At 36.2% G+C, this 14,449-nt stretch overlaps 1 protein-coding gene across 1 annotated transcript in view; it reads right to left on the reverse strand.

Moving 5' to 3' along the window:
* Positions 1–14,449, reverse strand: part of pappaa (pregnancy-associated plasma protein A, pappalysin 1a) — a 142,552-nt gene that overhangs the window by 18,983 nt on the left and 109,120 nt on the right. Inside the window, exons 21-22 of the mRNA XM_059549639.1 lie at positions 9,816–9,887; positions 7,192–7,290 (exon numbers count right to left, since the gene is read on the reverse strand). Coding sequence (XP_059405622.1) covers positions 7,192–7,290; positions 9,816–9,887 — 171 coding nt within the window. The remainder of the gene's footprint in view (positions 1–7,191; positions 7,291–9,815; positions 9,888–14,449) is intronic.

Consider the following 14,449-nt stretch of genomic DNA (forward strand, 5'->3'; position numbering starts at 1 on the left):
CAGTTAAGTATCCAGTGTTTGCAGATGAAAGGAAACTATATTGTGCTGCATATCACAACAACTGCCAAAATGAAGAAAAAAAAAGAAGTATGACAAGCTATGTGCCAAAATTTGATTGCTATGGGATTTGTTGAATTCTCTAACCCTCCATATGATCAAAAGTAAAAGTCATTAGTGAGGTTAAACTGATCAGCTAATAAGTTTAGTCTTTCTACATCACTGACGTTGTGAGCTTAAAACTTACTAAATCCTCTGCCAGAAAGAAATCTCTTGTAATGAAAACCGAAGGATCTCTCTTTCTTTTCCCTAATGTGCCCACTGACCTCCTTCCTCATACCAACAGCTTGTAGTGATTAGTAAAGCATCCTGCGGTGACCTGAGATGCAGTTTGACTCGCACCTTCAAAGTCCCTGACAGGAATAATACACAGCCAGTCATCCAGAACGTCTTAATACGCAAACCTTTCAAGAGAACACGACGAGAGCTGGGATAAAGTGAGCACGACAGGGTGCGATAAGAAAGGGAAACAAACACGCAAGCAGCAGGGAAGTGCCTTGGTTTCCTTTGCCTTGGGGTCATCATGGCTAACGAGAGGATCACCCAAAGAAAGACAGACCTCACTGCAGGCATTGCTGGCAACACTTTTGCTGGCAACAAGAACATGATCAAGTGTCTGACTGAGTCAACAATAACACATATCCTTTTGTATGTTTATTAGTAGAGTTATGAAAGGTGCTTAGCCATGAAGACCAAAAATCAGTTTGATTCTGTGAAATGTAATTGAATGAAAAGTGCTAGGTGAAGAATAAAATAAATAAATACAGCAAACATTTTTAGAAAAACAAGAGGGTGAGTAAATAAATTGAGTTTGGATATTGCTTCTATCACAGGTTATTACAGTGTTTCTCTCGAGCTGGAGGGAAAAATCAACACAGCACCATAATAGTGTAGTTAATTAACAAAAGACTTGTTTTCACTCAATTTACTGGTTTGAATCAATCTAATGAATCATTCACTGAATGAAGTTACTGAATGGGTCAGGAGTGTGTTTACCGAAATCATCATTAGCCAACTATGGTATGGGTGTATATGTGTGTGTATACATTTAACTATACATGGTACACACACATGCATTATGGAAACACAAACTTTTATTTCGGATTTTGAATTGGTTCATTTATTTCTCCAGCACCTGTGGTGTAATTAACTACAGTCCTATACTGCTGAACCAGTGTGGTTGAAATGGTTCACAGGTTTGACCCTGTTAGTACAGTTTTGCAGTGATGATTCATTTCCATGAACTGTTTTTTTTTTTTTTTTTTTTCTGACAGTTTGATTCAATGCTTAGAAAACAATTAATTGGTTCCTTACATTAAACAATATGATTTGTTTATTTTTTAACAACTCAATATATCATTATGTTATATTGCTAATAACTGCCTTTCTTTCATTTAAGAATGATATCTGTGGTCACGTGTCATTTGTTGATCCTTCATATTAGATACTATTAAATATTGAGTAGCCTACATAGCAATGGTTCAGTTTGAGTCAGATATGACTGAAATTCTGACTTTAAACTTTGCATTTCAACTCTCCGACTGCCTACAATGAAAATCATGAAGTTAAACTCATAACTTTAGCCTAAATATTCAGAATATTCATTTTTAAATAAAATGGAGAAAAAAAAGTGGAGAAATGTGAATTTATGTTTTAGTTTGAAACAAAGTTAAAGTCAGTGAAGCAAAGACAACATTTGGATCCCCTTTGAAGAAACAGGACCAAGCAAAATGCAAACTGTTGTTTGTATCAAACAGAGTGAAGTGGTGGAAAGGCTTGTAAAAAAGAATTGCACTTGATTTGCAACCCTTTTCAATCGTTAAGGACTTACTGATGATACAATTATTGCATGTGTATCTGATAATGCAAGCAACTTTAAACCTGCAGTTTCGATGGTTGGATGGAAGCTTGCCTTACTTTGCCCACACTATAGACCTGATTGTGAGGGAGGGTTTAAAATACATTCAGGAGGTTTTGGCAAAGGTAAAAATAATTTTTAAAGGAGTAATATGTTGTTGCTAAAAATAACATTATTTTGTGTATTTGGTATAATGAAATGTGTTTACGTGGTTTATGGTTAAAAAAACACATTATTTTCCACATACTGTATATTATTGTTTCTCCTCTATGCTCGCCTTTCTGAAATGTGTTGTTTTTTAAAAAAAGCTCATCAATTTGAAAAGTGAGCTGTGCTCTGATTGGCCAGCTATCAAGTGTATTGTGATTGGCCAAATGCCTCAAGAATGTGATGGAAATGTTATGCCCCATGCCATACTGTGATGGCGAGTCCCGGTCAGAACACAGGCATGACAAGACAAAAACAATAAAACCGATTACAAACGTTACATCCAGTGGGGACATAATTACTGATTATTTTTACACTTTGCGTTGCATCGCGCCACATAAAAATAAAACCATGTCTGCATTTGTGATTGGATAAACAACAATCCTACTCTAAAGTGCTCAAATCTTGCTCTTCAATCATCAGTGGCAAATTCTTTAAATATGTACGTATAGGCTGTGAGTCAGAACAGCCGGCATTGCAGTCTACTCCCAGGATCAGGAAACATTCCTCCATAAAATGCATTGGACATATCTTAATACTTGGGTTGAACTGTTCTGGAACAGTGTTGTAAATACAACTTAACCACTGATTTCTAGTTGTGTCCTCTTTTGGAAGGTCAAACAAAGTATTTTCGCTTTCACAACGAAACCGTGTCCGTCTCCACAACATGGAAGCAGAAACAATACTACAGGGAGAATCAAAGTTACACTTTCTTTTTTTGCGTCTACATTTGGGGCAATGTTATGCAAATTTTCCCACACAGTGATATAGACATGTGGGGGAATGTTAAAAGGAAGCGTTTCAGGAGGGCGTGGATGAGTCGTAACTTTTATAAAGAATATCTCTTTGGGTTTGAGACTTTAGTCTTTGCAACTTTAGGAATCTTATCTATTCAAGAACAGCTTGTGATACCCAAAAGAGAAAGGAAAATTTGAAATCGCATCATATGGTTACTTTAAGAACTTTCGCAAAAGCACTGCTGCATCAGAGCAACTCAGGGACAGATGGGGATTGAAGAGTTAAAACTCAACCAGGATGCAGTAACAAGATGGAACTCTACCTTTTACATGCTGCAAAGATTTTGGCAGCAAAAAGATGCCATTATTGCCACACTTGCCCTTGTCAGCCCCAGATGGCCCATCACCTTAAACTCAACCTTGCCAAGACAGAACTGCTTGTGATTCCAGCAAACCCATCGTTTCATCATAGTTTCACCATCAAGTTAGGCACATCAACCATAACTCCTTCAAAAACAGCCAGAAGCCTTGGAGTTATGATTGATGATCAGATTTTCTCAGACCACATTGCTAAAACTGTCAGAATCCTGCAGATTTGCTTTATTCAACATCAAGAAGATCCAGGCCTTTTCTTTCAGAACATGCTGCACAACTCAAACTCTTGTTCTGTCCAGGCTGGACTATTGCAATGCTCTCTTGGCAGGTCTTCCAGCCAGTTCTATCAAACCTTTACAATTAATCCAGAACGTGGCAGCAAGATAATTTTTTTTTTACCTCTGTTTATCAATTTGCACTGGCTACCAATAGCTGCTCACATAAAATTGAAGGCATTGATGTTTGCCTACAAAACTACCCCTGGCTCTGCACCCATTTACCTAAATTTGTTACTTCAGACTTATGTGTCCTCTAGAAGCTAGCGTTCTGCAAGTGAACGTCGCTTGATTGTGCCATCCCAAAGAAGCACAAAGTCACTTTTACGGACCTTTAAATTAAATGTTCCCTCCTGGTGGAATGTCCTGCCCAACTCAATCCGAGCAGCTTAGTCCTTAGCCATCTTCAAGAATCGGCTTAAAACCTCTTCAATCTTTATTTGACCCTCTAACTGCAGCACTCACTATTCTAATTCTATTCTTTAAAAAAATCTATTCTTTAAAAAATCTAACTACCTTTCTAATCTTTTTGTATTCTATTTTATTTTCATTTAATATGTAATTACGTGTGTACATATATACAATTGTGTTAGACCTCTAAAACTAGCTTGCTCTATTCTTTTTCTATTCTATCTGTTTTCTTTTTATTTATTATATTATTTAAAAGCCATTGCTACGTGTACTGTGTTAAGCTAACTGAGACTTGTTATAGCACCTATATATCATTGTTCTTTTTGCTATTTTTGATTGCTTCCACTGTCCTCATTTGTAAGTCACTTTGGATAGAAGTGTCTGCTAAATGAATAAATTTAAAATATAAATGTAATTCCTGTTTTTTGGTAGTCACCATCCTCTCCAGTGTCACAAAAATGATTCACTTTTGAAATGGCATAACGTAGCCTAGTTTACTGAAATAATGGGAATTTAAAGTTTGATGCACTCTCCAAATCACTTAAAACTAAATTAATGACTAACAAAGCTAACAAAGCTTCATGAAGCAGTTATTCAAAAGCACCTATAACAGCCTATGTGCTATTGCACTATAGCTTTTGAACACTGAGCAATATTGGTCTTCCTGTTTTCAGTTGCTCTTAAACATTTCAGATGATTTTTTTCTTACCTTCAAGAAATCCTCATCTGTTCTTGAGATCAGAAAATCAGGTTGTGAGGTCACAAAAGTTGTTTGTGGGGATGACTAGTAGCACATTTCAGGGGGACAACAAACAGTCACATACTATCTCAAATGATTATCTCATCAAAATAATGGCGCAGAGAAGTTAAGTGCAATTTGAAATCAGAGGCTCATAACAAGGCAGACCGCCACTTATCTGTGTACTAATGCATGAACTCCATTGATCTGCACTTGTGTGTGTGGGCATGACTAGGAAATGTATGAATGAGTTTGGGAATTTGAACAGATGAAGGTAAAGTGGTGCACAATGGGAGAAAGTCAGATGACCTACAGTAGAACTCATCCAACTCCAGCAATCCATCAATCTCAAAATGATTAGTTCTTTCAGAGTCATTTTCTACAGCTCTTCCCTAAGCTCTGGATATTTCCAGAGACAGGATGTTTTGCAAACCCTGCTGATGCATTTGCTTCAAGGACTGCCAGGACGGTGAACATAGCTCAGGATGTCGGGTGATTCTTGTATCAGTTGCTGCTCGGGGAGCCAACTTTCCAAACATCAGACATAGACTCAATCTTCTCGAGTCCTGAATATTATTTTCCGCAGTTATAAGTGGCCGTTTTGGCTTTCATGTTTCCCAAGACATTGTGAAATGTCCACTACGTACATTAAATCAGGAGTGACTATCTTTAGCTGCACAAGTCAAACTGATACAGATACGAAGCAATACACGCAACTAAAAAAGCTCTAGCTCATCAAAAGATGACTTTATTTCATCCAATCCCTCTATCATTGATCTGCCAACTGTGTGACATATCAGGAGGAAGGAGGCACCAGCAGATCTGGCTTATGGTTGCAGAACAATTTAACATTTTATCAACATTGGCACATGGTCAACTCCCGCTAAGATCCATGTCTGCTCAATGACGTAGGCTGCACGTTGTGAAATTCCCAAAAAGCATCCTCTTGTAGACTGGATTCAGTGAATCATGACTGCTCATACACTCACTCTCTGAGCATTCTGTATGCCAAATATTAACGACAATGACAGTGAGGAGAAAGACGAGGAGAAAGCCAAGAGACAGCTCAGAGCTGACTGGGAAAGAAAAGTAACACTAAGTCTGCTAAATAACCTCATGCATGGGCACACGAGGTGATCCGGCACAAGTTCGAGAAGAGAAATTACCCTGGATGACGAGTGAATTTGAAAGTAAAGATAGCATTACCTGAAAAGCCTACCACTTTTTCTCACATAAAACATCAAACATGTTTTGAATTACTTTTCACTGTTAACATTTCACTTTTAGTCTGGAAAATCAATCAATCAATCAATCAATCAATCAATCAATCTGTTTAAATCAAAGCGTTTTAAATCCATAGATCATTGATGTTTACCATGGGTTTACTGTATTTACAGTATTAATATTATACTAAATGCACTTTAATTTTAATATTAATGTATATTAATAAAATAAATATATATTTTAAAAAAAAAATATATATATATATATATATATATATATATATACACACACACACACTGTTCTCAAATGTAGAACAAAGTGAAAATTATGCATCATAGCCAATTCCAAGATATCTGGTATCTGACATTTGTGGATGTGAAACCAGAAACCAGGCAATTTTTTAAAAGTGTTTTCAGTTTTTGTGGTTGCTTCAACCATTTTTAATATTAAATGAATGTGTGCTATCACTTTATAAGAACTGGGATTCCAGTGTGTGGAATCTTGATATATCGTGATACTTTATCACTATATGCCAAATATTGGACACGAGCTTCGTCTTGTTGTCAAGTGTCTTTTGTTAGTCTGAGAAAGAAGTGATCATACCATCTCTATAAGCTTAATCTTCCTGTTAGTTTAAAACTCTGCTTAAAGCAGTCAGCTTGATTGTGTCTTTTGTGAATTAAATATTTACTCTTAGTGTTTTAACATGATTTCCTGATACTAATTCCTAATTTCGGCTGCTGTCTGTCATCTGCTAGAAACTAAAAATGAGGAGTGATGACATGTAAACTGACTGATCATGTTTTTGTTTAGCTTTTTTTACAAATGGTTTAGAGGAACAGGTTTATCTGAAATAGATGACACAATAACAATAGACAAGTGTAGAATAAACTAATTTAACTCTAATACAGTTCATGACTGAAAGTGCAAATAACAGAAATAGAAATCTGGAAAACAGGATTGTAAAAAAATTGTGGTAGACATGGGCAAATCCAGAATTTAGTTTCTCAGAAGCGGTCATCATAACAACCTGATATTTTGTAAACACAACTTTGTTTCCACAGGCATACTGATAAATACATGTGTATCCCAAGTCCAAGAAATTACGTAAAGGCAGCCAATCAGATTAGAGTTTGCCAGTATGTGTTTGCCATTGTTGTGTGCAGTAAAATTCAGATGGTCAGTGTTAACATCTAGCATCTCATGCTTGTCAGTGACTTTTCATCTCTAAATTTAGTGAAGTTAGGCACCCATTTTGGACACATTAAATGTATAAACGAAGAGAAATTTTGTAGACATGTATGGTACCTTCTTAGTCTTGACAGTGGAATGGCAGCAGTCGCCTCCATCGTAGTTGCAGTAGGCTCTGTTGTTGATGGCATCACAGTAATTGTCACCCATGAAAGGCTAAGACAAAAACAAAGAGAGAAACTCAGAGCACCATTAACATGAAAAATGTAGATATATTTATCTACTGTATGAGGTGAACACAGCTGTTTTGCCAACCCAAATATATCCAGTGCTTCATTGATTATTCATTGCTTATGTGGCATGGGTTTGAGTTATTCAAGGCCTGATGGGTCAACTTCTCCAACACCAGCAGTGTTGGGGGTAACGAGTTACAAAGTAACGGATTACAGTAACTATATTACTTTTTGGGGTAACGAAGTAAAGTTACGCATTACACTAATAATATTGGTAACTACACTACTTTACTAGACTATAGGAACGCGCTTTCCTGCGTTACTCATGCCGTGTTTGCCTGTGTATAAAGTTCTGGCTGGGGTTTCCCGATAACGATTGATCTTAGCGCTTAATCCTCAGACTCATTATGGATATTCAGAGGCGCCGTAGTGTATGTGATTACGTCATCGCATTTTAACAACATTGATTCGTCAGAAGAAATCAATGCTTTCGTTCCTCTGAGCCAAACAGAAATGATTGTTGACGCTTAGTCCTACCCCCGTGCGCAGATTGGTTCAAACTCTCCCATATTAAACCAATAAGTAGTCTTTTGAACTACTACTTAACATAGCCTATTGCTTTGGAAAATGAACGAAAACAAAGTGAAAGTAAAGTCAGTCGTGAGTGCATGAATACAAACACACAATAACACATTTGCATGAGAAAACTCTCAGAAAAAGCACAAAAAACACTCGACAGAGTACTTTGACATAAAAAAAAACAAAAACAAGGATGAAACACATATCTGATAAAGCACTGGGATTTATGTCTTGGGTCGTTAGGCGATGTCCCAGTAAAATCGATTCTGACACAGATTACAGCCAACGAATCGATCATTTATAATATGTATATTATGTATACTAAGTAAATCATTATATAATTATACAGTTCATAAAGATAGTTGCACTATTTTTTTCTGTTGCACTCTGAATATTTCTCACTCATTTTGTGTGTAGTTTGTGAATCATTGAATCATCAACACTGTATTGTTGAAGACAATTTGTGCAATTTTTTTACTATATGCTGCATAGTTTGTGTTTATTGTTCATACTCAGATTGAAAATATATTTCTCAGAAGAAGAAAAAAGAAATGCAATTTATCTTTAAAATAAAATCTAAATTTGTTTTGTTTTATGCCTTCATTTGATAACCAGAAAAATGTAAATACACAACAGAATTTCTGAGGGGAAAAAAAACATTTCATAAGGCTATTTTAAGAAAAAATAAATAAATGAAGTTGTTTTTATGCATTTAAATAATTACACATGCTAAAAAAAATAAAACATATGGTGAAGAAATAAAACATTTCATAGGGCCCTGAACATTTAATTTTTGTATCAGTATTATATATATAATTGAATCTATAGAGTTAATTTCAGATATCTACATGTCTTTGATTACTTATTGTAATAGTATGGTAGTAATGTGTTTAAAAAATAAACTAAGAAAAAAGTCTGTTTGATGGATTGTGTTATATGTCATTCAGCCAAAACAAACCATTTAAAATAGCATTCGTAATAGTATTCTGTATGACTTGATGATAAACCTGTCATATTTGGGTGAATTCTTATTTTAATGCCGTACATCATTTTAATGATACTGCCCTTAAATAAATATAGAATATGTTTTATAGACAAGCGCTTAACAAGATCCTTGTACTGCACTTGTTCTAATCTGAGCATTTATTTATGAATAGTCTAGTATCATATAATTTGTATTTATAATAACAATATTTTTTTATTATTATTTATAATAATAAGCCAAATAAAAAAATTTAAAAAAAAAGGTTTCACAGTTTGGAGTATTCAGTGCTTGCATAGTACTTCACAAGCTAGTATAGCCCATAAATCATTTATGAGATAAATTCAAAATGACTTACAAGATAAACAGAATAAATACTCAAAGTCAAAGTCAAAAGTCAAAATTATTGGTTTAAAAATGTAAAATATTAAGATATTAAGTCAAGATTATGAAATAAAAATGTCACAATTATGAGACTTAAGAGAATTATGGATTTCTCACACTTTTATTTCATAATTCTTATTTACTAAAGCATTATTATTATAATTATTACTATGATTATTATTATTTTACGTGGCAGAAATTGGCAAACTGAACGTTTATATTGGCAGATCCCTTCTTATCAAACAAGAAAGAGCATTCATTGTGTAGGTGAGAATTTCTTGAACATTTGTAGATAAGCCAGTCTGTAGTACAAACAGATTGCACCAAGTGACAGGTATTGACAAGCACAGAGGGGGAAACAGAAAAACAGGAGGAGCACTGAACGTCACAGTCACTTGTACCAGTACTGACTTTAGTGTAGAGTTCCTCTACATCTTCATCTTCATGAATCTTCTTGGGCCTCTGCAAATGGAGGTCAAGGCAAGAGTATCGCCAATGAGGGAGGGAAGACACAGGATAGAGAGCCATTTGAGAGGAAATGGACAGGTGTCCAGATGTCTTACCTCACATCCTTTTATGCAGCGCAGGACTTCTGGATGGGGGTACCACTTCAGACCCATGGTGCAGACTATGTGCTGAAAAGAGGAATGAAACAAAGAGGTTTTCAGAAAGAGAAGAAGAATGTCCAATTTTGATGCACCATTGCCATCACAAAGTCAACATCAATTCCTGTGCTTGCATCTGAAAATTGACAAAACATGGCACACAGTTACTGTAAGTGCTCTGTTCCCTCCACATGCCAACCACAAAAAAAGCCAAAAACTGGAATGTTTACCTTTGCAAGTCTTGACCAATTCCAAAAAAAAAAAAAAAAAAAAAAACAGGAACCCATCCAAATTCAAGATCTTGTGAAATGTTACCAGTTTCAAAACCCGTATAATTGTGCGACCACATCAGTTACAACTGTTTCCAGCATGTTCGTCATTCAGTTAAGGAGAGTTATTATAGATGTTGTACAGAAAGAGACGTGTTCACACAGATATGTTCATTAGCCCATGAAAAAAACTCAAGGGTCCGGCTGAAAGTAAAGGACTATCTGACCATACACATTCCCTGTCCCAGTAATATATACACACACACACAAAGCACCTGCCTCTTTTAATGCCATACCCACCACTGCAAACTAAGGTATTTCTCATTTCATGCCAGTCAGCAAATCGATGCAAAGAGAGAGAGAGAGAGAGAGAGAGAGAGAGAGAGAATAATGCCATTGAACGAGAAGGAACAGAAAACACTGATGTATTTCAAACTGCTGAGTTTACTATAACGCTAATAAATGAGTTGCACGTGTAGTGGATATTGTAGATTTTACAAGCCAATGAGATAAATGGTCAGTACTCTTGTAAGTACTGGCATACACAACACTTTACATATAAGTATTTGGTCAAGAGAAAACCCAATTTATTGTCATTTATTGCACTTTTCAGTCTTATTTTGAATAATTCTCCAGTGCACTTGATACTTTTTTTATGTTGTTTTTAATTGCAACAACTTTCCCCTTGTGAAAAATAAGTACACTTTAGAATACTAAAAATAATACTTATTATGGGAATGCAAAATATTTGGCATGCTCAATTTCTGGAGCTGTCGGCGATTCACAATCACGCTGTGTGCAATGATTTCTTACTGAAAACTACATCGGCGATGACCTACAGCCAATGAGAGACCAAGATACAGGGCAGAGGGAAGTTTGGTGAAGAGTTATAGAAAAGAATATAAGTATTTAATAGATATATAAACAATAATATAATACAGAAACAAGCACAAACATTTGCTTCACTAGCCACAACATTAGCATAAGAACACCCTGTTCCCTGCATCTTCTTTTTCTTTTTCTCCTTGTAGCTGGAAATCAGCTCACAGACAGTTTGCGGGCTAGATATATGTATATATTTTTTAAATAATCCAGTCTCACTTGAGAACTCCAGTCTGACGCAATCGGGTTCTTGTGTTATTTCCTAATCACTTCTCGCATGTGTTTTATTGTGAAACGTAGTTTGCGGACCAGACAGAGCTGTCTGCGATTCTTCCTATTGTGAAGTCATGCAATGTGAACCCCCCTGTCGCCCCTGTCCATCATGCAATGTGAAAACAGCAGCAATTGAATGCTACCCCAGATAGTCATGCAGTGTGAAAACAATGGCAATCCAATGAGCCTGAAAACCGTGCAGTGTGAACTCTGCATTAAGTGTGTTTTAGGCCCACTTAATCATGACTTAAAGGGATAGTTCACCCAAAAATCTAAATTATGTCATTAATAACTCACCCTCATGTCGTTCCAAACCGTGAGACCTCCGTTTATCTTCAGGACACAGTTTAAGATATTTTAGATTTAGTCCGAGAGCTCTCAGTCCCTCCATTGAAACTGTGTGTATGGTATACTGTCCATGTCCAGAAAGGTAAGAAAAACATCATCAAAGTAGTCCATGTGACATCAGAGGGTCAGTTAAAAAATTTTGAAGCATCGAAAATACATTTTGGTCCAAAAATAGCAAAAACTACAACTTTATTCAGCATTGTCTTTTCTTCCGTGTCTGTTGTGAGAGAGTTCAAAACAAAGCAGTTTGTGATATCCGGTTCACGAACGAATCATTCGATGTAACCGGATCTTTTTGAACCAGTTCACCAAATCGAATTGAATCGTTTTAAATGGTTCGCGTCTCCAATACGCATTAATCCACAAATGACTTAAGCTGTTGCCTTTTTTATGTGGCTGACACTCCCTCTGAGTTCAAATAAACCAATATCCCTGAGTAATTCATTTACTCAAACAGTACACTGACTGAACTGCTGTGAAGAGAGAACTGAAGATGAACGCCGAGCCAGATAACGAACAACAGACTGACTCGTTCACGAGTCAAGAACTGGTTGCATCGGATCACCAGTAGTTCTTTCGGACAGTTCGATTCAATAAACCGGTTGAAGAAAACGGTTCACCGGTTCTTTTGCGCTCGAAGTAATGGCGTCATTGGCGATGATTGCCCTTGATTCAAGCCTTCGGTTTACCCGCGCTCATAACATTAGCACAGAATCAGTTCAGAATCAATCACCAAAAGAATCAGTTCGGTTCAGACGCTCTGTGTCAGTCTGTTTCACGCTGAATCACACATGCGCAGTATCATCAGCTCCTCGGTTCTCGAATCAGACGCGTCTGACAGAAATGTTTCTTGACTCAAGAACGAGTCAGTCTTTTGTTCGTTATCTGGCTCGGCTCGGTGTTCATCTTCAGTTCTCTCTTCACAGCAGTTCAGTCAGTGTACTGTTTGAGTAAATGAATTACTCCGGGATATTGGTTTGTTTGAACTCAGAGGGAGTGTCAGCCACATTAAAAAAGTTAACAGCTTAAGTCATTTGTGGATTAATGCGTATTGGAGACACGAAACCATTTAAAACGATTAAGTTCGATTTGGTGAACTGGGTCAAAAAGATACGGTTATATCGAATGATTCGTTTGCGAACCGGATATGACAAACTGCTTTGATTTGAGCTCTCTCACAACAGACACGGAACAGAAGACAATGCTGAATAAATTCGTAGTTTTTGCTATTTTGGGACCAAAATGTATTTTCGATGCTTCAAAAAATTCTAACTGACCCTCTGATGTCACATGGACTACTTTGATGATGTTTTTCTTACCTTTCTGGACATGGACAGTATACCGTGCACACAGTTTTAATGGAGGGACTGAAAGCTCTCGGACTAAATCTAAAATATCTTAAACTCTGTTCAGAAGATAAACGGAGGTCTCACGGGTTTGGAACATCATGAGGGTGAGTTATTAATGACATAATTTTGAATTTTGGGTGAACTATCCTTTTAAGTATATGCAATTTCGTAATTACATTTACTGTCTTTGAAATAATTTTAAAGTGTGCTGCTGAATGTGCTGACAAATAATTTGTACAGTAAAATTTAATGTAATTTCTTTTTAAGCTTGTATGTATTTTACTACATTTATAATAACACATTTATAATGAAATTTAGTACATTAAAATTTCTCATCTTAAATGTAATATTGAATAACACACTACAGTTTTACTAAATTATAATCAAATATTTGCAATAACGTACAAATACATGTGCATAAGCATGTTAGTCAACACATAAAAATAAGTGTACTTTTTGTAAAGTTGAAACTTTAAACAGTCTATTGTCACTAGTAAGTGGCCTTTTATTTAATTAATATTATAAAATTGACCTTAATTATTTGAAGTACTCTACAAGTTCACATTTAATACAATTAAGATCACTTCTTTTTCATGAAGGCCCCATAAACTTTTTTTAACCCCACCGATCAAATTTATCCAATCAATTCTGACCAATATATATTTGCTTGGAAATATGTCAGAATGGAGAAGAAAAAAACAACAAAATAAACTTTTCACCATCTAGTGCAGTTAACAGAACTGTTCCAGACTGACTGGTTTTGTTGTATTTTTTTATCATTTAGTGGAGAAACCTTTGGCAAACTACAGATTCACTCTGACGTGACTTTAGCTTGAGTGGTGAATAATGGTGAAGTTCATGTAGCAATTCTTACAGGGGTTTGAAGCAACAATATTTTGGTTACAAGCCCCAAAATACAGTGATATTATGCACGTAGCAATCTTTCGAGAACATGCTATGCCCTGTTAGCCAGAGTGACCTCACACCGATAAAATTCAGATCTCTTCATTTCCCTCAGACTAGAATGCCATTATCATCTGAATGAGCCAATATCAGATTAGATGTCCACACTGTCTTCTCCCATAGCTCCCGAGATTACATTTAGCTCTCAGGCCTTTTAATAAAGGTTTGGTTTATTAATTAGAGGTTAATATTAGTACTCCCCTCAGCGGATCCGGCATGAACAATCGACGCTGACATCACGTAAAGGCCACGGCCTGCCAAGGCAGCCTAGTGCATCAGCAATGTGCGCAGTCATTTTGCTGATTTCAGGGAAGCAAATAAGTGAGAAACTAAGAGGAGCTCCTTAGTAGGTCAGTGGTGAAACCTGAAACAAATCGCTCTCTCAGGCCGATTCGTCACAATAACTGATTCACGAGGCTAACCGCCCGACTCAGCAGGAAATATAACACAAAGAACCGAAAAATGCAGTGAGTGAGAATGGGAAATTAAGAATTATACGGCCACCAAA

This window comes from Carassius carassius, chromosome 5 (genome assembly GCF_963082965.1).
Source record: "Carassius carassius chromosome 5, fCarCar2.1, whole genome shotgun sequence".
Taxonomy (NCBI): Eukaryota; Metazoa; Chordata; class Actinopteri; order Cypriniformes; family Cyprinidae; genus Carassius; species Carassius carassius.